Source organism: Pieris napi, chromosome 11 (assembly GCF_905475465.1).
Source record: "Pieris napi chromosome 11, ilPieNapi1.2, whole genome shotgun sequence".
Lineage (NCBI taxonomy): Eukaryota > Metazoa > Arthropoda > Insecta > Lepidoptera > Pieridae > Pieris > Pieris napi.
In genome coordinates this window covers 11,950,842-11,973,097 of record NC_062244.1, presented here as the reverse complement: position 1 = coordinate 11,973,097, position 22,256 = coordinate 11,950,842, and the positions used below count along the sequence as shown (strand labels likewise).

At 34.4% G+C, this 22,256-nt stretch overlaps 1 protein-coding gene across 3 annotated transcripts in view; it reads left to right on the top strand.

Annotated features, from left to right (window-relative positions):
* The window catches only part of LOC125053584 (rho guanine nucleotide exchange factor 10-like protein), a 66,260-nt gene that overhangs the window by 2,316 nt on the left and 41,688 nt on the right, over window positions 1-22,256 (top strand). Inside the window, exon 2 of one of the 3 annotated variants that reach the window (XM_047654994.1) lies at window positions 200-303. In XM_047654994.1, coding sequence (XP_047510950.1) covers window positions 249-303 — 55 coding nt within the window. In that variant the 5' untranslated portion in view covers window positions 200-248. Of the gene's footprint in view, window positions 1-199; window positions 304-2,312; window positions 2,428-20,132; window positions 20,276-22,256 lie in introns of those variants that run through there. The other 2 variants (XM_047654992.1, XM_047654993.1) reach the window with 2 other exon arrangements.

Sequence of the window (22,256 nt, the reverse complement as noted above, 5' to 3'; positions counted from 1 at the left end):
AGAGAGCAAATACTGCCAGTATCAAGTAGTAGAGATTAAAACAGTATCCATGTATGTGCAATATCTTCTACAATATTTATTATTGATTTCTTAAGTACTAAAATTGTTAATTGTATTACAATTTTAAAATTCTAAGGCTTATGCTGACTTTAAGATAAAGTATATGTATAGTTTTTGACAATGTGCCGTTCTTTTACAGGGAAGCAGGAGGCGTGGGTGGCGGGGCCGGCAGCGGAGGGCTGCTGGCCATGAACGCCACCCAGGTGCAGTGCGAGCCACATGACTCGGTCGTACTTATAAAATGTAAGTGACATATTTGTCAGTAGTTGTATACATTTAGGGTCTTTTTCACAATGTACAGATAAGTTCTACATAAGTTCCAAATTAGCTATTTATTACTTATTGGTAGGATAAACACTATTGTTGCGTTTCACGACTGTCAGATAGCGCTATTCGTCACATAAAGTCCATCATAAGTTATGAGTCCGATGAAGTGTCAAATAGCACATTTATCTTTCAAATAATTTATGTGAAGCATAGCTATTTGGTACTTTATCCATACATTGTGAAACAGACCCTTAGTCTTTGTAGGTCTTCTTAACGTAAATAATTCGTCTAATTGTAAACCTCTCTTATAACAACTGAGTCCATTGATAAGGTTGGAACTTGGAAGGACCTTTGCTAGAATTCTGGCACCCAAGGGCAGAATCTTTGTCATATTATGGTTGGTTTACATATTGTGATTGTGTGTTGTATTCTTACCTATATTTTATGACAACATAACATTGTCATTACAAAGCTTTATAATATGAAGCTTATATAATGCAATTTTTTTTTATTGAAATTTTTTTTAAATCTTTTAAGACTACACACATACACTTATACAAAAGCTAACAAACTACGAAAATAATTCAGAAATATGCAATGCGAAGTGGATTAATTATACAATGATTTAAAATTTCTCTTCAACTGTTAATTATTAAATTAGTTGCACTTTCTTTGTTATCTAAGGCTAATAGCCATTAAATTTGCAAATTGTAGTAGGAAATTGAAATATTAAACCGTTTTATTAAGATTTTAGAGTCTCTGGATTCAATCTATAATTCTGAAACTGTTTACGAACACATTGCCAATTGCTAATCTGGAGAATCTATGTATATATTTTGTATATGTACATTCTAAAATTGTAGGTGTTTGGATTGGGACTGGTCAATGACTATATATATGGAATGCTTCATATCTCGTATGAATACATAGGTAGGGCCATATATACATAGGTCTCGTTCTATATATACATAGGTACGGCCGAAAATATATCATCGCATAAATATTGCACTTTAGGTACTAAAATGATAAGGATAACATTTGTTAAATAATAAATAGTTTATTTAGTAATTAAAGTAATTTAAGTGATATTTTTTGAATATTGGTGCAGTTTTTTATAATAATGAGTATGTTAGTAGATGTTAACCATTTTAAACTATTTAATAGGACAGTCAAACGAGTACAAATGGCCCTAATTAAAACTGCCAGGCTATTTGTCACGTCAAATATTAGTATAAACAATGTGAGTTCTGTGCGTTGTTAATACTTTGTCAAACGTTTGAGCAAAAGTATCCAGACTAAATGAATTTCATGATCGTATTACGATAGCCATTTCCAGGAATAGTTGTTTATATTTGTCCTCGTATGCTCTCCCGTTGGGCCGCGCATCAGCGGGAGTCGTGTTTACAATTAACGCTTAGTTCGCACTACGGTACAGGCGCAATTTAATCGCGAGAGTTTAAATTGTGAATATCTCCTGCATATAAAATAATTGGAGTAATTTTTCTTTAGCTTGCCAAGGCACACTAATACATTGTTACTTAAAAAATAAACTACAAGATTTAATGTGACAAACACTTAGGGCCGTAGTATTACGTAAGCAGATTTATGGTTATCCAGACCTAGCTCGTTTATCAGAATGCTAAATCTGGATATCGGTGACTTCTGGTGCCGGTGCCAAAACGCATTCTTCTGAAACGAGGCAGTTTATGTCAAAGAATACACAAACGGACTTATAAAACATGGACTAACGTAGAACATCGTAATTATAAGCACGCTACAAGAAGCTTTCAAAGCTTATTAGTAAAGCGCTTTATTGCTACACATTGTAAGTTTGAAGTTTATAATTATCATTAGTTCTCTAAGGATTATTCACGGATGACTGTTGTGCGGTAGACTTTTAATTGTCTCTTCCGTCAGTTGTAGGCACATTAATTGACGGAATTATGTTAATAAGTTTAGTTGAAAACGCTCTTTACAGCGGATTGCACGTTATGCATTCCAGTGATAGTGTGTGAAAGTGTATTATGCAGTTCACGTTTGTGATTGTGGTAAACAGAGTTCAGCTATGCCCGCTCACGGAGGAACCTCTCAAACGAATAGGTCGGTCCCACCTCGCTTATATGAATCATTGAATTTATCGATAAGACTTATGAATAACCACATGAATGGAAATGTATGTAATACATTTGTATGGTAATTATGCGGTTTGGTAATTTCAAATTAATATGTTTGTAGAAAAATGTCCGTTTGGTGAACAGTTCACATTTGGGTCATGCCTTTCTAAAATCCTTGCTCTATGTAACATAGGTAATTTTTATTGTTTTAAAATTGAATAATTAATTTCGACGCTTAAATGATATGTTTTAAGAAGAAATTACTAGGTAATTGTTAACGGAACACAGTAAGTAATATTTTCAAAACATAGTGGAAAAACTATAATAATAATTCCGAATAATTTTAATAAATCGAATAGCCTTATCAATCAAATTGCCCCCTGTGGGGCACGTTGGATAACACTGATATATACAAAAACTATTTGTATTGTATCTTATCTTTGGTAACATAGTCATTAAGTGTAACACTTCACAGTGTAATACTGCACAAATTATAGGCTTGATAAACTAAACCTTGTTTTACTGTGTTAAAAAATAAAGTTTCGTATAATAACAATAAATAACTATCTTTTATACATATAACAAATTGACACATTACAATAATTAGTTTCAAAGGAAAGTGTTATAAATAATAAGAAATGCATTTAGCTATTGCTCCATTATCACCAACTGGTAATAATTTATCTGAAGGCTGTTAGAACCTGTGCAGAACCTTAATAATAATGAAATCTCATTTAATTTCCAATAAAGACAAAAAAAAAATTGTTTTTTACATGTTATGCATTATTTGTATCTTGATATCCTATATCTAAGCTACCTTCAGTACCGTCGATCGGAACCCCTTCACGGGTCTCGTCCAGCTTTATCCAACTGACTCTATGGCTTTTTTCTTTTCATTCGCTTCCTGCTACCGCTTCTATTTCTTCTATCCACCTTTTTTTGGGGCGCCCTCTTCTCCTTCCCGTTGGTCCTTTCCATATAGTTGTTTTTTGGGTAACGAACCCAGGACCTTAAATTTATTAAATGTGCGTGACCAATTGAGCCACGGATATAGTTAATTGTGCTAATTTATATATGAAGTAGAGTAAAATTAATTGTTCCTCTCAAAAGTGTTAGGAAATTCGAATTAGCTGGATTCAACAGAAAATTTTACTATGACAATGTTTCACTCGCCAATATGCACAAATATTAGATTTTGTTTATGTAAAAAATTGTAACGAATTTGTTATTTTACTAAAGGTTTTTGAAGTGAAACTTATGAGGGTAAAATTTTTACGGATGAAAGAAACGCAATAATAATTATTAGCGTCACGAAGATGTGCAGCGTTTTTGTCGAAGAAAAGGGAGAGAGCGATTGAGACCGATTGAGAGAGAGTGAGAATGGGCGAACGTAGCATGAAGCTAGTTTTAAAAATTAAAATTATAATTTGTGTTATAACGACATCGAAGGGACTACTCATTTTTGGTCGTAATAACCGATAGTCGTAACAGCCGATGTCGTTATTAAGAACCTAATACATAGAATTCAGCCGGGGATAACCTATGTCGTCGTAAACAGTTTTGACTGTAATAGTGAAAATGTGGATAATACCTATTGTTTTATGAACGCATTGAGCAACCAATTATAACTTTATTATAAGTGACGGATTATATAAAGCTAATTGAACAATTTCCATCAACCCATTGCCCTTTGCCTAGTTAGTCGATAGCAGCTGAAGTTGATTCAATTCAATATAATGGTCACATCCATTGTCTTATTTATATACTAGCTGACCCGGCAAACGTTGTTTTGCCATGTACATATATTATTTCTAGGAAACATTTTTTTAGTTGAATAAAAATAACTATCTACAATATTAAAAAAAATAGGGGTTGATCGTAGAGGGTTGACAATTAAGGGTTGTATGTATTTTTAATGCTACATAATAAAAAGGAATAAAAAAAATTATCCAAAAAGTAAAAATATTTTTTTTTGGGGTGGACAGTGGACACATCACTTAGGAGTTTGAAAGATAGTTAATAGCCGATTCTTAGACTTACCGAATATGCATAAAAAATTAATAAGAATCGGTCGAGCCGTTTCGAAGGAGTATGGGATCGAACATTGTGACACGAGAATTTTATATATTAGATATATAGCTTAATTTATTTGGAATTGAAAGTTCAAATAAATAATTGCGTTGCTCTAAAAACTAAGTTTTTGAAGTTATACTTCTTATAGTGCGTTAGAGAAAAATGATAAATTTTTCGATGCGCGCGCACACCGTCACATAAAACCGACACCCTGAAGTAAGCTATAGTAAGCTTTAGTTTTTTCTACAAACGTAGAATAAAATTGTTGAAAAGATTTTTATCTCGTTACGCCAAAGAAGTATAACTTCTAACGCGTGTACATAAGTACACACAGGTTTTTATTAAATCCTTAAAAAGCTTTTTACAATAACCTCGTAATTAAACTATCGAATTCACGGAGACTTCGACTTCTGTCAACTACAAACCAACTGTTTTGCCAACCGCGGTGGCTGCTAGCGCCATCTAGTATATAATAACGAAAATAGTTTCTTTTAATATACATTGTATACCTATAATTCACAACACAATTACACATTGAATATCGTGGTTGAAGATCTGACTTATCGTAAGTACTAGTGATGTTCTAGTTATTGCCGGACAATACACACAGGACAAAGATATGTTGGCGATCAAAGAAGGCAATTGCGCTTAATGCCTGGTCGCTTGTAGACCTAGTTAGAATGCTTAAAGGCTTGTAAAAGATATAAAACCATTTATTGGAGATATCAACGATGCGACAAACATTTAGGTCTGACCCTCAGATTTGTGTATCTGTTTCGGGTCATCAACCTTATGTGCCTGACACACACCATCGATTTTTTGGGTCTAAGGCGTCCCGGTTTTCTGACGCCGTTTTCCTGCCATTCACAAACTCGAACAAAACTCTTCTTTTATATTTCGACTATGTATTTCCTATTTCTCCTATTTCACCATGCCTCCTGCTGATAGAGGACAAATCTTTGTTTTTAATTTATTTTATTATTATTACATAAGATGTCATATGGAACATGGTGTAATAGATGCATTTCCTTACAAACGTTGTGTAAAATAAAAAACATGGCGATTAAAAAGAGTGGCGGTGAGTTTATTGCCAGTTCTTCTCTTCCGTTCTACACTGACTTGAGAACTGGCAGTAAATGTAAAATTAGAAGCATTAATATGTATTTCTTTATTGACGAGTCATAAGTGTATATTATGTTACCTATATGATTAAATGATTTTTTACTTTACTTTACATATATTATTGCAATTTTTTCATCATTATTATTATCTATATATACGTAGAAAAGAAAAAAAGTCAATGAATTGGTCAATTCTTATATTATTTGTATCGTACCTACATATCATATCATACGTTATGAAATTTATATCAACTACAGTGTCTCACGCAAATAACCATTTACTGAATAGTAAATTTTTCCAAAAGTAATACACCAAGTCGTGAGTAGTCGGACGGTTGCTCGCGGCGCAACTACCTACATAGGCTCCGTGCTGTCTTTCTTTTAAAAAATACTGCTTGTGATCAATGCGACTTTAATAATTGTTAAAACGTTTAATAAAACTACTAAGTAATAGATAAATGTATAATCAGTGCTCAAGAGAACGAAACACATCAGGATTTTAAAGTGTTTTAACGAGGCTTCAACTGACGTGCCACGCTTTCAACAATCAAACGGATTCATGACACTGTTGAATTTTTGTGAGGTTGTGACGTCTAGTGCTAAAAGTGACTAAAGTGTCTTCTAAAAAATCTTAGTGCAAAACGAAATACAAATATTAAACAGACATTAGTCATCCATACGAACTGGTTACAAAATTATCTACTATACCAAACATTGGTTCAGTTCATCATAGTCTCAGATAGCCACTTATATAAGGGTATCGACTACGTGATAAGCGGTCCAAGTTCGAATAATCTGACTTACACTATTTATGGATTTTATTTGCTCCTGTAAAACAAATATTGTAAGACAAATACGTCAAAACGCCCCCATCTAGTAAAATATCTAGAATTAGGAAAATATAAATTTATCGATAATAATTTTAACTTCGTTGAAAACTTCATATTTCTTCGGATAGAGGGCACTGATACACTATGGAAGAAATTCATCAAATGTTACTGAACTTACAGCAAGACATCAAACAACAAAAACAAGATATGCTGGACATGAAAGAGGATTTAAAAAACATAATAATTAACAACATTCACGAGAAATTTGCAAACCTTGAATTGAAAAACGAACAATTAGAGAAAACTATTGAAGAACAAAAAGTCAAATTAAATAACTTAGAAAGGCATTCACGACGAAAGAACCTAGTCATGTTCGGAGTAGAAGAGAGTGAGAATAATTATTTTGAATTAGAGAATATTATAGTAAATATAATAAACATGTTCTTTGAACTTCAATGTGACAAAAATAACATTGAACTTGTCAGAAGGTTGGGAAAGAAAGGTGACAACATAAGACCAGTTGTTATAACGTTTAACAGCATGAGTTACAAGATACATATTCTGAAAAAAAAATCCTGTCTAGAAAATACGCAGTATTACATAAAAGAGGACTATCCGATTGAAGTCCTTAACAGGCGGAAGGAACTCCAAGTCCAGTTACAGAAAGAAAAAGAGAAAGGCTATACTGCCTTCATAAGATACGATAAACTTATAGTATTAAAAGGCATATTTGAAAAAGAGAACCCCACCAAGAAGGTACTAGAAACTAGAAAACAACTACAGCCAAAAACAGAGGAAGAATGGAAAAAGGGAAACAAATCTTTTTTGAGAAGAGACCAATTGGTGACTAAAAAGCTGCAGGATAACCAGCGCGAAAAAAGGAAGAGAGATAAAACTGTATCTCCCAACTTGTCTACACAGAAAAAACAGAACACATCTAACAAGTTTGAAAACACATCGACTAAAACAAACAATGTAGGACAAAAAGAAAAATTACAACCAAACATACCACAATATATAGGAAGAGATAGATCGTTTTCGACCTCCGACATTTCAAAAAACTAACAAACATACGCGAGCAACCTATCAAAACAAAAACAACAACAAGTAAAACCGGAAAAGCAAAACAAATATGGAAGAAACACATTCTAAAACAACCTAATCAAGAAGCCTTCCCACCACGGTTGGTCGCCGCGGGAAGATCAGACCACCACCCTCTAACAAAAAAACATAATATATATATAGCAACGCTTAATACTAGGACTTTAAGAACTCCCGAATCACTATCTCAGCTTGAAGTTGCGCTGAAAGACCTTAAATGGGACGTATTGGGACTAAGTGAAGTGCGCAGACCAGGAAATTCAATCGAAGAACATGAAGATTATATAATGTTCCATAAAGGCGAAATCGGAGGCCAAAGAGGAGTTGGTTTTTTAGTTAAAACCCACTTAAAAAACTCCATAGAAGATTTCATCGGTATGACGGAAAGAATAGCCATACTGCATTTAAAAATACCCTTCTTCTTCAGCTTCAAAAAAATATGGTCAATCATCCAAGTCTACGCACCAACTGAACAAGCTGATGAACTAGAACATACATCCTTTTATAATTCACTATCTCAAATCATATATGACTACTCTTAACAATATTATCATCCTGATGGGGGATTTCAATGCGCAAGTAGGCGCTAGACAAAACGATGACGAATACATATTGGGAGAATTCGGCTACGGAAGAAGAAGCATCAATGGCCAAAGATTAATAGATCTCCTTCTAGAACATAATCTTACAATTATGAACAGCATCTTTAAGAAGAATAAAAACAACAAGTGGACATGGGTCTCCCCTGATGGAAAGTACAGAAATGAAATAGATTATATTATAAGTAGCCACCCAAAGCTATTTACAGACACCACAGTCATTTCTAGGTTAAATTTCAATACTAACCATCGCATGGTTAGAGCATCGCTCAAAATGACGCCTCCTAAGATCCGTAGAAAGCACATTAACTTGCATAGCAGAACCGATATCGCGGAAACTAACGAAACAACATCATACCCACTAGCAACTCAGACCAGAGAAATCGAAGAAACAGAAGGACTTGACATAAGAAACAAATACACCAGATTTCAAAATCAACTTCGCTATGCTAATACTAGAAAAGAGAAGAAACAAAAATATATTTTGAGTGATTCTACCATGCAGCTTATAAATAAAAGAAAAAGTCTAATTGCGAACAAAAACGGCAAACGGAATCTGAGAGAAATAGCCGAAATAAGCAAGGGAATAAGGAAGGGCATACGCAAGGACAGGAAAACAAGGAGAATACAAACACTCGAAAAACACATAATTGAATCAGGCGGAACCAAAAAAGCTCTTAAAGAACTTCGTGAAGCGACTCCTTGGGTACCTAATCTCAAAAGAAATCAAATTAACATCACGAACCGCAAAAGTATAGTAAAGACAGCATCAGATTTTTACAGAAATCTATACTCCAACCCAGCTATCGCAGGAAACGAACAATGCAACAACTACAAAACGACCATACACCCTCCAAACTTAGAACCAGATATATTACAAAGTGAAGTCAGGAAAGCTATATTAAGCCAAAAGTCAGATAAGGCACCAGGTCCAGACAAGATCACGAACGAATTACTGAAAGGAACCCTAAAAGAACTGGTGCCCATTATGACAAAAATCTTTAACGACATCCTAACATCAGAACAGATTCCTGAACAATGGCAAACCTCGCACATAATTCTTATATACAAAAAAGGCTCAAAGGAAGACTTATCCAACTATAGACCAATAAGCCTGATGTCAAACATATAAAGGGTATTTCAACAAGAAGTTTGTTTTTCAATTGTGGCAACACCGAGAACGTGATAGTTTTGACATTTAGTTTTTGGCGGTATTCGTAGCAGGTGCTTTGGCAATTATTACAATGAATTCAATTTTGCTCGAAAATCGCATTAAAATAATTCAAATCCACTATAAAAATGGTGGTTCTGTTAAAGTTACATTTCGTAAAATTCGTGATATTTTCGGCCAGCATAATCGTCCTTCTGAGACCGCTGTTAAGAATTTGGTCGCGAAATTTGAGTCGACAGGCTCGGTACAAAATGTGCCAACACCAACACGTGTTCGACCGGGTCGTTCAACAGAAAACATCGCCGCCGTGAGCCACAGTGTTGAAGAAGATCAAAATTTGTCAATTTCACGACGTTCTCAACAATTGGGGTTATCCAAAAGCACAACATGGCGAATTTTGCGAAAGGATTTGGCTTTGAAGCCTTACAAGATTCAACTGGTGCAGGAATTAAAGCTGATCGACCATTCAAATCGCCGCAGATTCGCTCAGTTCATTCAGGAACAACCTGCTGGTTTTTCTGAAAAAATCATTTTTTCAGACGAAGCCCATTTTCATTTGTCAGGGTACGTCAACAAGCAAAATTGTCGCATTTGGGCTTCTGAAAATCCTAAAGCAATTATTGAGAAGGCTTTGCATACTCAACGTGTTACTGTGTGGTGCACTATGTGGTCTGGAGGCGTGATTGGGCCGTTTTTTTTCGAAGATGAGGCTGGAAATGCGGTAACAGTCAATGGATCACGGTATCGCGAGATGTTAACCACTAAATTTTGGCCTATTATTAATGACATGGATATCACTGAAATGTGGTTTCAACAGGACGGTGCCACATGTCACACAGCCAATGAAACGATCAATTTATTGCAAACCAAATTTCCCGAGCGCATAATTTCGCGAAATTCAGCTGTTAAGTGGCCAGCCAGATCGTGTGATTTAACACCACTGGATTATTTTTTGTGGGGCTATGTTAAAGACAGAGTCTATACGGAGCCAATCGAATCGATTGCAGCCTTAAAACTCAAAATCCGTGATGTCATTAACGAAATAGACCCTCCATTTTGCCAAAAAGTGATTAAAAATTTTGATGAAAGAATCAACATCTGTCAGCGTGGTCGTGGTGGACATTTGCCAGATATCATTTTTCATTCATAATTGCCAAACTTTTCTCTTTGTAATACAATAAAAATTTTATTCATTTTCCTCTAAATTCTTTGTTTTATTTTGTTTTAGAAAACAAAGTTCTTGTTGAAAAACCCTTTATAAGGTTTTCTCCAAGATATTACTAGATCGATTAAGCGCCACATTAGACGAGAGCCAACCAATGGAACAGGCTGGATTTAGGAAAAACTTCGCAACGATAGATCATATACACACAGTCAAACAAATCATAGAAAAATACAGTGAATATAACAAAACAGTGTATATGGCTTTTATAGATTACACCAAAGCTTTTGACAGCATCAAACATGAAGTGATATGGGAAAGCTTAGAAAACCAAGGAGTATCCGGGGCCTATATAAACATCATAAAACAAATATATGCTAACTGCAATGCAAGAATACAAATGGAAACACTCGGAAAGACATTTAAAATCGAAAGAGGTGTCAGACAAGGGGACCCATTATCTCCAAAGCTATTTTCTGCTGTGCTCGAAAACATATTCCGAAAACTAGAATGGAATGAATTTGGACTAAATATAGATGGGAGAAAACTACATCATCTTCGATTTGCAGACGACATTGTATTGTTCGAAGAGAACCCTCATAAACTTGAAGAAATGATACAAGACTTAAACAAAGAAAGTGAGAAAGTAGGCCTGGAAATGAACACAAGCAAAACAAAGCTACTATCAAATTCAATCCCATACGAAATAAAACTTAATAATCAACCTCTAGAATATGTTGAAGAGTACATTTATCTGGGGCAAATTATCTCTATAACTGATATAACCACCAAAGAGATCAAAAGAAGAATAGCAAATGGATGGAAAAGATATTGGTCACTGAGGGAGATCATGAAAACAACAGATTTCAGCAAGAAAATAAAGAGAAAAGTCTTTAACACATGTATCCTACCCTGCCTTACCTATGGCTGCGAAACTTGGGCACTATCTAACCAGCACAGGGATATGCTATCACACTGCCAAAGAGCCATGGAAAGAAGCATGCTGAGCATAAGAAAATTAGATAAACAAATAAACGCAGACATAAGAGCTAGAACAGGTGTGACAGACATTCTCACTAAGATTGACCAAATGAAATGGAGATGGACGGGTCATATGCTACGGAGCTCTCATGAAAAATGGAGCAAAATAGTGACGGAATGGTACCCTAGAGACGGAAAACGAAGAAGAGGTCGACCACGCAAGAGATGGGAGGACGAACTGAAACTAACAGCAGGCTACAACTGGAGAAGAGTCGCAAAAGATAGAGAACAGTGGAAAGGGTTAGAGGAGGCCTTTGCCAAGAGGCAAACCGAACTCCGAGATATACTGGAGTGAAAATATATTAAAGTTTAGATATATAAAGTGACAGAGTTTCGGAATTTAAAGGCTATATTATTATTTATTATTATTATTAATACACCAAGTCGACTTTTAAAGACTAGTCGGAAGATCTTTTAATTCTTTTGGTAAATTATTGTAAAACTTAATGCGGTGGATAAATAACTTAAACCATTTGAGAATGCAGAATTTGAATTATTAACTTGGCAAATTGATAAATACGTGTCCTAAATAACTTGCCCTACTAATGAAAGGCGGTGCAAGTCAGAGATAAGATTAATTTCCAAGTATGGAACGTAATCCTGTTGCGGTTTTGGACGCGTTTAATTTATTACGTCTTTACCTTCGAGTTTACCGTGACCCGTTTTATGTCGAGGAATAAAATCTATACTAATGTCGCTGAAGAATGGGCGAATCTCCAAGTAATTGTTTGAATGTGTTGGATAGTTCATTTATTAAGGAATGCTAACGATATGTCCGAATTAAAGCGCGTGCAATAGTAAGCTAAAAGTATTTGAATAGTAAATATTTTAGCAGTATTTCTCATGCCTGAGGTGGTAGGTTCGATCCCCGGCTGTGCACCAATGGACTTTCTTTATATGTGCGCATTTAACATTTGCTCGAACGGCGAAGGAAATCATCGCGAGGAAACCGGCCTGCCCAAAAAGTCAACGACGTGCGTCAGGAACAGGAGGCTACTTGCCCATTAGATTATGATTATGAAACAAATATAGAAGTCTGAGCCCAGACCTAAAAAGGTTGTAGCGCCACTGATTTATTTAAATATAAATATATTTTAAATTATTAAAAATTATATTAAATATTAAATATTTTTTTTAATTGGTGGCAAACGGCTCATCTGATGTTAAATGATACCGCCATCATGGACATGCTCAATGCCAGAGGGCTCACGAGTACGTTGCCAGCTTTCTAAGAATTGGTACGCTCTTTTCTTGAAGTATCCTATGTCGAATTGGTTCGGAAATACTTGTATATGTTAAGTACATTAGAAAACAGTTGTGGTTTGTATAAATGTAAACATAGCAGTCTTGTTTAGCAACGCGACAAATTCATATAAAAATAGTTTTTCAGTTTACTTTTTATGTAAGTTAACGTTAGGCCATGGAATAACTGACTGGGTAGCCCATTTATTAGCCGCAGCAGCAAATAGCTCAACGTTCTCTCGCCATAGACGTTGTTTGCTCTCGATGTACAGAGCCAAACTTGGGCTACCGTTTGTGTCTATAAGGCATGCTCAACTCGTTTATTATGTCATCTAGAAAAAAGTTGTTGTCATTGTTACGATGTTTTGTTGGTAACCATGGTAACACGCGAAATTTTGGTTCTCGATTGTTATATGGATAAAGCAAGCAAGACTGATAAAACATTACTTACGCTACTATTCACAAGAATTAGGTGTGTGATAATGAAAATGAATGAACGTATCCAAGTAAATACAAGACGTTGGCGTACAAAATCTTCCGGTAAATTTCGTCTATTCATTGTGGTTGGACTTTGTGATGTGTTTTTACACAGACGTCATGTACACGTCGAACGCAGTAAATGAGCAATAATTGTAAAGTTGTTTGGGTAATTTTGTAATTTTGTACATATGTACAACAATATATGTGAGGAAGGATAACTAAAGTCACTTAGCACCGAATAATATTAGATCCTTACATATGAAATTGACGTTTTGTCGTACTGGCCCCTTTGACCTCAAATCCTCTTTGGATATGAATTCGAAATTCAATTTTTTACTTTTGCATTTGTTTTTCGAAAACCATGATTCATTTCATTTTCCCGCTTTTTTGCATCACTATCAAAAGTGCATAGATAGCAATGGTACATACCGTGATTAGTTAAATACATTCTATTTAAAAAAATCTACTTTTTGTTCCTCCCATACAAAACTCCAATTTCATATACGTAAGGACCTAACATAATAATAATAAAAGCTCCTTTAATTTTCAATCGTAACAAAAGAAGAATATACAGTTTAGATTTGTTATATATACATTTTCTTGTTATCCTTATATCCTAGCTTCCTTCAGTACCATTGATCGGAACCCCTTCACGGGTAATGGCCTCCTCTATCCAAATAACTCTGTCTATGGCTTTCTTTCTCCGTTCGCTTCCTGCTAACGCTTCTTCTGAGCGCTTATGCTTTCTAAATTTAGTTGCTTTTTTATCATTTTTATGATAAAAGAATAAAGAAGACTTGCCTGACGATATACGACGTATTCTGGATACAATTTTTGACCATTTTGTTAATAATTTTCTTGTTAAAGACATATTGGTGACTAACATGCCGACTCGCTTATCTGCTACTTTTAATGGTCCAGTGAATAGGCTATCTCGCTCTTACAACTTGATTACTAACATTAATGAAAATATTGATGTGTTTTACTACAATCTTCCAACTTACCGTAATTTTGTTTATCACGCTCTTAATGTGCTTAAGTTTCTATTTAGTTTTAGATTTTTAGTTCGAAATTATTATGTTCTAATGTAATTGATGTGTATGTGTTTGTGTGACGTCATATTTTTTTGTATCTTTTAAATATACATGTTATTTTTAAATGAATAAATAAATAGTTTCTTGAATTATACGGTAAGGTTAGTCGACAGCTGGAAAGCAATTACTTTCCTCAATTTGTTCAAATTGTATTCGATACACGTTTCTGTTTCGTTCCAAATAGGCTTAGGTTTTCATACAAAACTCTATTGTTATTCTTTTCTTAAGCATTGTGTTTTCATGTTTATAATTTGTTAGTTTTTTCGTCTTATGTGTGATTTTCTATATATTGTATTGTCTACGTGACTTTCTTTGATGTCTATATATAATTTTTCTTTTTTGTTGTAGAATATATTCAAGACTCTACAGTTTATTTGTCTTTTTGTTCATATTAAAGTCTGTTTCCTGATAAATATAGTTTTATTCCTTAACTATTCGATTTTACTTGATTTTACCGTCTGCTGTCATGGAATTTGTCTTTAACAGTTTCCTGATAAATTTACTATACCTTAACCTTATTTTCTGACAATAGAACTCTTATTATTATTAATGATTCATTAATTAATTCATATAAAAATTGTTTAGTTTACATTTATTAGTATAAATTCTAAAAAATAAGGTTTTAGGGTAAAATCCTCCTCTTTATTTTGAGCACCATTCATCCAGTTTATCCCCGCTAGTTCTAGATATCTGTCGTATCGTTGTGTCGTCCTACACATCTCTTTCCAGTAGGTCCAAGGTTGGTCGCTCTGTACTGTCTTACGGGACATCATTTTCGTTTCTTTGAAATGTTTACCCTATTACATTTATCGCTAACGGAATCATGTCAACGACATAAATCATGTTGGTTCATGGTTGCCCGCCCTATTTGCTGTATTCTTATCAGAAACTGCAATGTTATGAATCATAAAGATCTCGAACAATGAGTGTATGAGTGACGGGGCGTGTTTGACGGCGCCTCTGATCTCGAACCGCTAACACAGAAAGATTGCCTGGGTTGATTCGTTGCGCCATCTGTATATTACTATCTCTATAAAATTTGTGGGAAATTCAGTCGAAGTAAATAGGGTGATTAAGGCTCCAAAAAATGTATTAGAGCAATTTGTGGAACAAACTATTTTGATAGTTGCGTACCTTTGTTTAAGAGGCTTAAAATTTTATCTCTTCTCTGTATGTATATTTTAGAAATATCCTTATTCGTTCACAAAAACATAATTATTTTTAACTCAACGGGAATTGAGAACAGTCGAAGTAGACATGGGAGAAATTGGCCATGCTAAAAAATGTATCTGGAATTGTATAGGAAAAACACCTTTTGTATGGCAATTAAGGTTTATAATAATCTTCCAAAAACCCTTCAAAGGTCTTCCTACTAGAGAAAGTAGAGTTTAAAAATCGACTTAATATAATTCATATATATATATGTAATATACATTACAAATCGAGTCCAGTTATAAAAATATCTGTGGCTGTACCCTTTCGGTCTTGGCATAAGATTTATGTATCTGTTCCGTGATCTTTTAATTTTCTTAACCCAGCAATGCCCAGTTTCTTTTTAAATTATTATTTTTGTATTTGATGCAATAACCTCACTTAAAATAACATTAATAAAGAGAAAAACAAGTTGTTTTAAAAAAAAGTTGTTTATTTTGCGAAAAATTAAACGTGTCCATATGGACACGCTAAGCGTTAAGGTGTACAAATTAAATTATATCTTCACTAATTTAAATAACAAATAGAAAAACAAAAAAACAAGAAAGGACTTAGTTGTTTTTGTGGTAATCCCTAAATTAGTCGACGCAAAGGCAAACAGTACATTTGCAGCAAGCTTTTCGAACTGCAGAAGATTTAGTCTTGCAGTACGGACTCACACATCTCCTCTTTTTTCTGTTTTAGTAACAAAATGTTTCATTTTGTTAAAGCGCGAAGTGTTCGCTATCGCTGAACTAGAAGTACTAGATCTCCCTAGCCCTTTGGGCATAGAGTTATATTTGCTCTAATAATGTAACACAATCTCCCTTCTGAAATCAAGCTGTGCCACTTTAGCACCTGCTTTCCATTGTAGTTGCCAAGCGTTGTGAATGCAAGTACCCAGCCTCCAGCTGAATAGGGCCCAATACCATTTTTTGCTTCTAATGTGTATTCGATACATATTTATATTCTCGTCAAAACGATCGACGCCTCCCATGAACCGATTATATTTACCAAAAAGATGAGGACGTGGGACCTGTAGGTACATTCGTTTATCTTTCTGTGAATAACGCTTCACAGTACTCATGGGTACCCCCAGATTACTAGAAGCAATAAACACTATACGCCATCTTCTTTGCTTATCGCTGACTCATAATACTCTCATTTCTCTTTTTTATTTGCTTGTTTGTGGTGAGCTTCGGGCATTTTCTCAAACGATTTTCACGTACGGAACTTGTCGCGCCATAGCCATAGCTTTATCGAAGATAATTGATCAACTTCAGACTTGTGAAGAGGCATTCAAAATATCACTCAATGTTCTTTGGTTTTTGAATATTCCATAATCCATATACCTGATAACAAGAAAGCGGAAGCAAAGTAATGTCAGCTCATTCAAGTGCTTAGCGTGTCCATATGGACACGCGAACAAATTTGTTCTAAAAGTCGATTGAAACAATGTTTTCACTTAGGTTATCATTTCAAACGTCAGATAACACTATTGACCACAATCCTATGCAAAAAGCAGTTAGCGTTTAAAATAATTTATAAGAAAAATTACTTACTTTCCACTGCCATCCATGTTTTTTCCAAAGATCAAAATCAAACTAAAACTAGAACCTTATTTTACACTCAATACTCACTCGGGCTAAAAATAAATGTCATTTGATACTTTGATAGTAGTTACATGGCATTACCAAAATAAGAAAACAGTTAGTCTGACTACAGTCATCGCTTAAATTTTCTACTTACTGCGTGTCCATATGGACACGCTGGGCATTGCTGGGTTAATATCCATGTAGGTGATCAGCCTACTGTACGGGCTGTACCTGAACGCCGTCGATATTGGGTTTTCTTATGCAAAAGTAGGCAAACGGGCAGGAGGCTCACCTGATGTAAAGTGATATCGCCGCCCATGGACACTCACATTCCCAGAAGGCTCCCAAGTGTATTGCCGGCCTTTCAAGAGTTGGTACGCTCTTTTCTTGAATGACCCTAAGTCTTATTGGTTCGGAAATACTCCAGTGGGCAGCTGGTTCCACATAGTAGTGGGGCGCGGCAAAAACTGCCTTAAGAAACGCTGGCTTATGGAACGACGGACTTCGAGGTGATACGGATGATATTTTGTATTCTGCCTTGACGCCCGATAATGAAACTTAGCTGCAGGTATTAGTCCGAACAACGCTAAGAAATGCCGATTTCTTGCTTCGCTGTAGTGTGAAATGCGTATGGAAAAATCCATCAGTGCACACCTTTAGAGCCTCAGAGTTTGAAGGTGCACGCTCCAGCCACTATGCCACGACTCAGTGATTGTTATAGATAATATTGATTCTCTAAGAATCATTGTTTTGATAACATCGAAGATTCCACGAACAGTTTTTAAACAAAACTATTTCTATGCGGACCAGTGTTGGCCTAGCGTCAGCGTGCGACTCTCATACCTGAGGTCGTAGGTTCGATCCCCGGCTGTGCACCAATGGACATTCTTTCTTTGTGCACATTTATTTTGATTATCTACTTGCCTATTAGATTTCTAAATGATTATGAAACAGATTCAGAAATCTGAGGCCAAGACCTAAAGAGGTTGTAGCACCACTGATTTATTTTATTTTTTAATATGTACTGTACTGTACAGATTAGTACATTAGGAACGAGAGAATTCGTACCAAGTTTCACTTTTACCTGACCCACAGCGGGTGTTCATCTAATCAGGCTATCAGTGCTTGTATTAACGTGTGCCCTCAATGTACCATTATGCCTTCAATGTTTCGAAATGTTATTGATTTTACGCTATCTTTGTGTGCTTCACTTTCATATTACAACCGTTATGTTTTTGTATTTGCTACTCTGGATAATTAAAAAAAAAATCATGTCTCTTGATAAATACTCGATTCTTTTTATTTTTTTGCGCCTGAGGCGGAAACTAGCTGATGTGGTCTCTGGGAGAATGCTGTGGAACAGTCTGCTCCACAGCATAATGCTGAGCCAGAGCCAATTACAACCACAGCACACACGCATTCTCAACAGTTAGTTTTTGAAATTAAAATTTGTGAATAATTGTATTATTGTATTTAATTGTTATAACACAATAAATTAGAAATAATAAATCACGAATTATGATCAAACTCTTATTTACTTAAGTTGCATTAAAACGCTTGTTATTTTTAACTCTTGTAATTTGAAATTTATCTCCATTTAAAATTGTCGAGCGTTTTTGCTATTCACACGTAATATTTTGTTTGCTTAATAGTAGTAATTTATTTTGTATTAAATCTATAGCACATCTTAATAGAAGCTGATTAAATTACTTAAATTAAGGATGAGACTCTCTTTTCATTAGCGCGAACTAGGCTTTCAGTATGCCAAAAAGAAATTACGTACGGGAGACCAGACTTAGGCTCCTAATTTCTTTTCTGAATCCATACCCTTAATATTTCAGCTGTGTTTATTAAGCGGCCTATCAAAAATTTATTTTAAATACTCCTAGGGTACTTTACGAGTTTAACGACTCGATCGCATATTAATAAGTCAATAAAACAGATTAATATTAATAAAAACTAAATCAGTGTTATTGCACCCTTAAAGTCTTTTGTCTCGTTCCGTGAGATAGATGAGGAATAATTAAAACTAAGTATTTCCATGTGATTGTGATGTGACGGTGCTTTAAAAGATTCCTTTGTAATTTATATTAATTTCGTAGTTCTTTTATTGATTTAGAAAGAACGTGATAAAAATTAGAAGTTTGCGTGTACAAATATATACTATCTGTAAATAAATATATGCTTGTCAGTTAATGTAAATAAAATTATCATATAGATAGTGGCGCTACCAAATTTCATTGTCAATATTACTAATTAACCATTACTAAATATTATTTGCATAAATTAAATATTTGTAATACCATTATGATAATTTTGATTGCAAAAAAGGGTTTTAATAATAAATAAAAACGTAGAGAGAACAATAAAGTCATCCAAAATCCAATTGTATGACAAGTTGGAGCTATCCAGGCTTCCCACGGCTGGATTTTTCATAATTATTGGAAATTAGCTTATTTACATCATTGAGCACACATACACGCATTTACGTAAATACTCTCACTTTCACACCATCACACAACACATGTATTACGTATTTAATATTTTTTATTCATTTTTTCCTTTAATGTGCCTTTATATATATTATTCCATCCTTGGCTATATGTTTTGTATAATTGTTTTTTGTTTTATATAATTTGTGTTAGCTGCAGGATTACGTAATGAATAAAGTAATATATAATCTATATATATAACGTATCATTTTATTAATGATGAATTATTTTTTTAATTAAATGCAGGTTGATTTTATTTAAACATACAGAAATACAAATTTGTCATTCTATATATATATATAATTATACTTTATGGGTTTTTTCACATATAGCCTTAAATTATATGTACATATATAAAACTATTTAAACTATTTATTTAATTACCGTAAAATGAATTTAACTACAAGTTACCAAATGTTATCGCATTTGATGCTCATACATGTGATTGTGTGTCACCTACATGTGTGCGTTAAGATATTCGTTTAGTGATACATGCCGATGTTTAGAGTTAACATGTGTGTATTGTTTCGTGGAGTGTAGGTTATGAACTTAGGGGCAAAGTTGCATAACAGATTGTAGAAATGAAAACCAGGAAATGGGATAGAATAAAATTTAGACATAGACTGATCAAGAAGTGGAAATGTATGTATTTGTTTTGTATGTTCCTCTTATATCTCTCACAATTATGTCCATGCTTTATGCGAGTGCTAGGTACATATATGCACTATTACTTTAATATAAACGCGAATTTATTAATACATATATATATATATATATACAAGTTGGCTTTTCAGCAATCGTCAAAGTTTTGTATAAAATATAAATCCTTATATACTATGTATGTATTATGTATATTGTATATAGCAAAATATACACGCGGGCATAGTATACGTAGACGGGGCCTTCAAATGTGACGTTAATTATATGCTAAGTAATACATTAACATAGCGGATGTAAGTAAAGTGGTTAAAAATTATAATTGTCAAATTTGTGTCACATATTATATATATGTTGTATATTATATATACGTATAGAAAACGTAAAGCGAAAACGTGATATGCCACCCACATGCTGGTGTCAATGTTACAAAGGATTTTGTGCATACAGCTTTAAACTATGATTATATTAACAATATGAACTACTTTACTGGATTGAGGTTATTATTTATATAACGTAACATCATTTAAAACTAAATATGTTTTAAACTCCAACGGTATTCTTTAACGGCCGATTTCTATAAAAAAGTAAACCTTTTTAGGTCTGTGCCTCAGATTTCTGTATCTGTTTCATGATCATTTGTCTTATAGGCAAGTAGGTGATTAGCCTCCTGTGCCGGACACACGCCGTCGACTTTTTGGGTCTAAGGCAAGCCGGGTTTCCTCACGATGTTTTCTTTCACCATTCGAACGAATGTTAAATTCGCAAATAGAAAGTCCAATGGTGCACAGCCGGGAATCGAACCTACGACCTCAGGGATGAGAGTCGCACGCTGAAGCCGCTAGGCCAACACTGCTCTATACTCGATCTATAATCTAAAATTATTTCCAATCGAGATTTTTTACGACGAGCGTTCGTCAATCGTAAGTCTGGCTATTCCTAACCATAGTTGACGCGATCTCAAGACAAGTAAATAAAAAAACCGTTGAGAACAGAGATTGATATCTATTCCTTTTAATCCGAATGTAAACTAAATTTTTCGTAACTGATTTAGTTTTTATCATAAGCAAGGTCATTTTAATTGCTTCCATCTTTAATATATATATATATTTAAATAAATCTAAACTGTATAATAACGAAATAGTAATATAATATGTTTTTGTTTAATGCTTCCAAAGGTTAGGGTAAGTGTTTTTGTGATTGTCTCTGGCTTTGACATTGTGTGTGTCTCCTATTCAATTATTTTTTTAAATATAATTGTACTTTACGTCTGAACTCCTCCTTAACAGATGAACTGATTTGAATAAATGATTCCATATGCGTTTGGGTGGCGCCCTGGATGGTTAAGATTCACAAATCAGCCCGGCAGATGGCGCTGCAGTCGGTACTTTCATACTTTGAACCGGAACGCATTATCGCGTAATCTCATTCTGGGAACACGAATTTAAGGTGCAAAGTTACGAAAAAATAATTATGGACTTGACGAATCAATATTAATTTCACACTACAGAAATGTAACTTGAGAAATCTCCGCGTTATAAGGGGGAAATACCGGGACGGATTCGCGTTAGGGAGCGTTCAAGTATTACGTAACGAATTTTGGGAGGGGGAGATCCTCTTGAAAAACGTTACGATGCGGGGCGGGCACTAAATTACGCGTTGTTGTTAATGTTATTTTCGACTTTCCAGTACTGAACACCACGTAATGATTACTTTTAGGTAAACGTTTTACTATTGGATACAGAAAAAACGTTACGGCGTGTTACTTGGGGGGGGGGGGTGTCATTAATCTCCAAAAATTGCGTAACGTAATACTTGAACGCTCCCTTATACGAACTTGTAGGTGGGATTACTACTTGCTTACATTTTGTTCTGTCTGGGCTTAGATACGTTAGAATTTTATTTATTAGAAATTATTGTTATTTAGACAGCAGAAAAAACTCGCATTATGTCTGATGAAGATGAA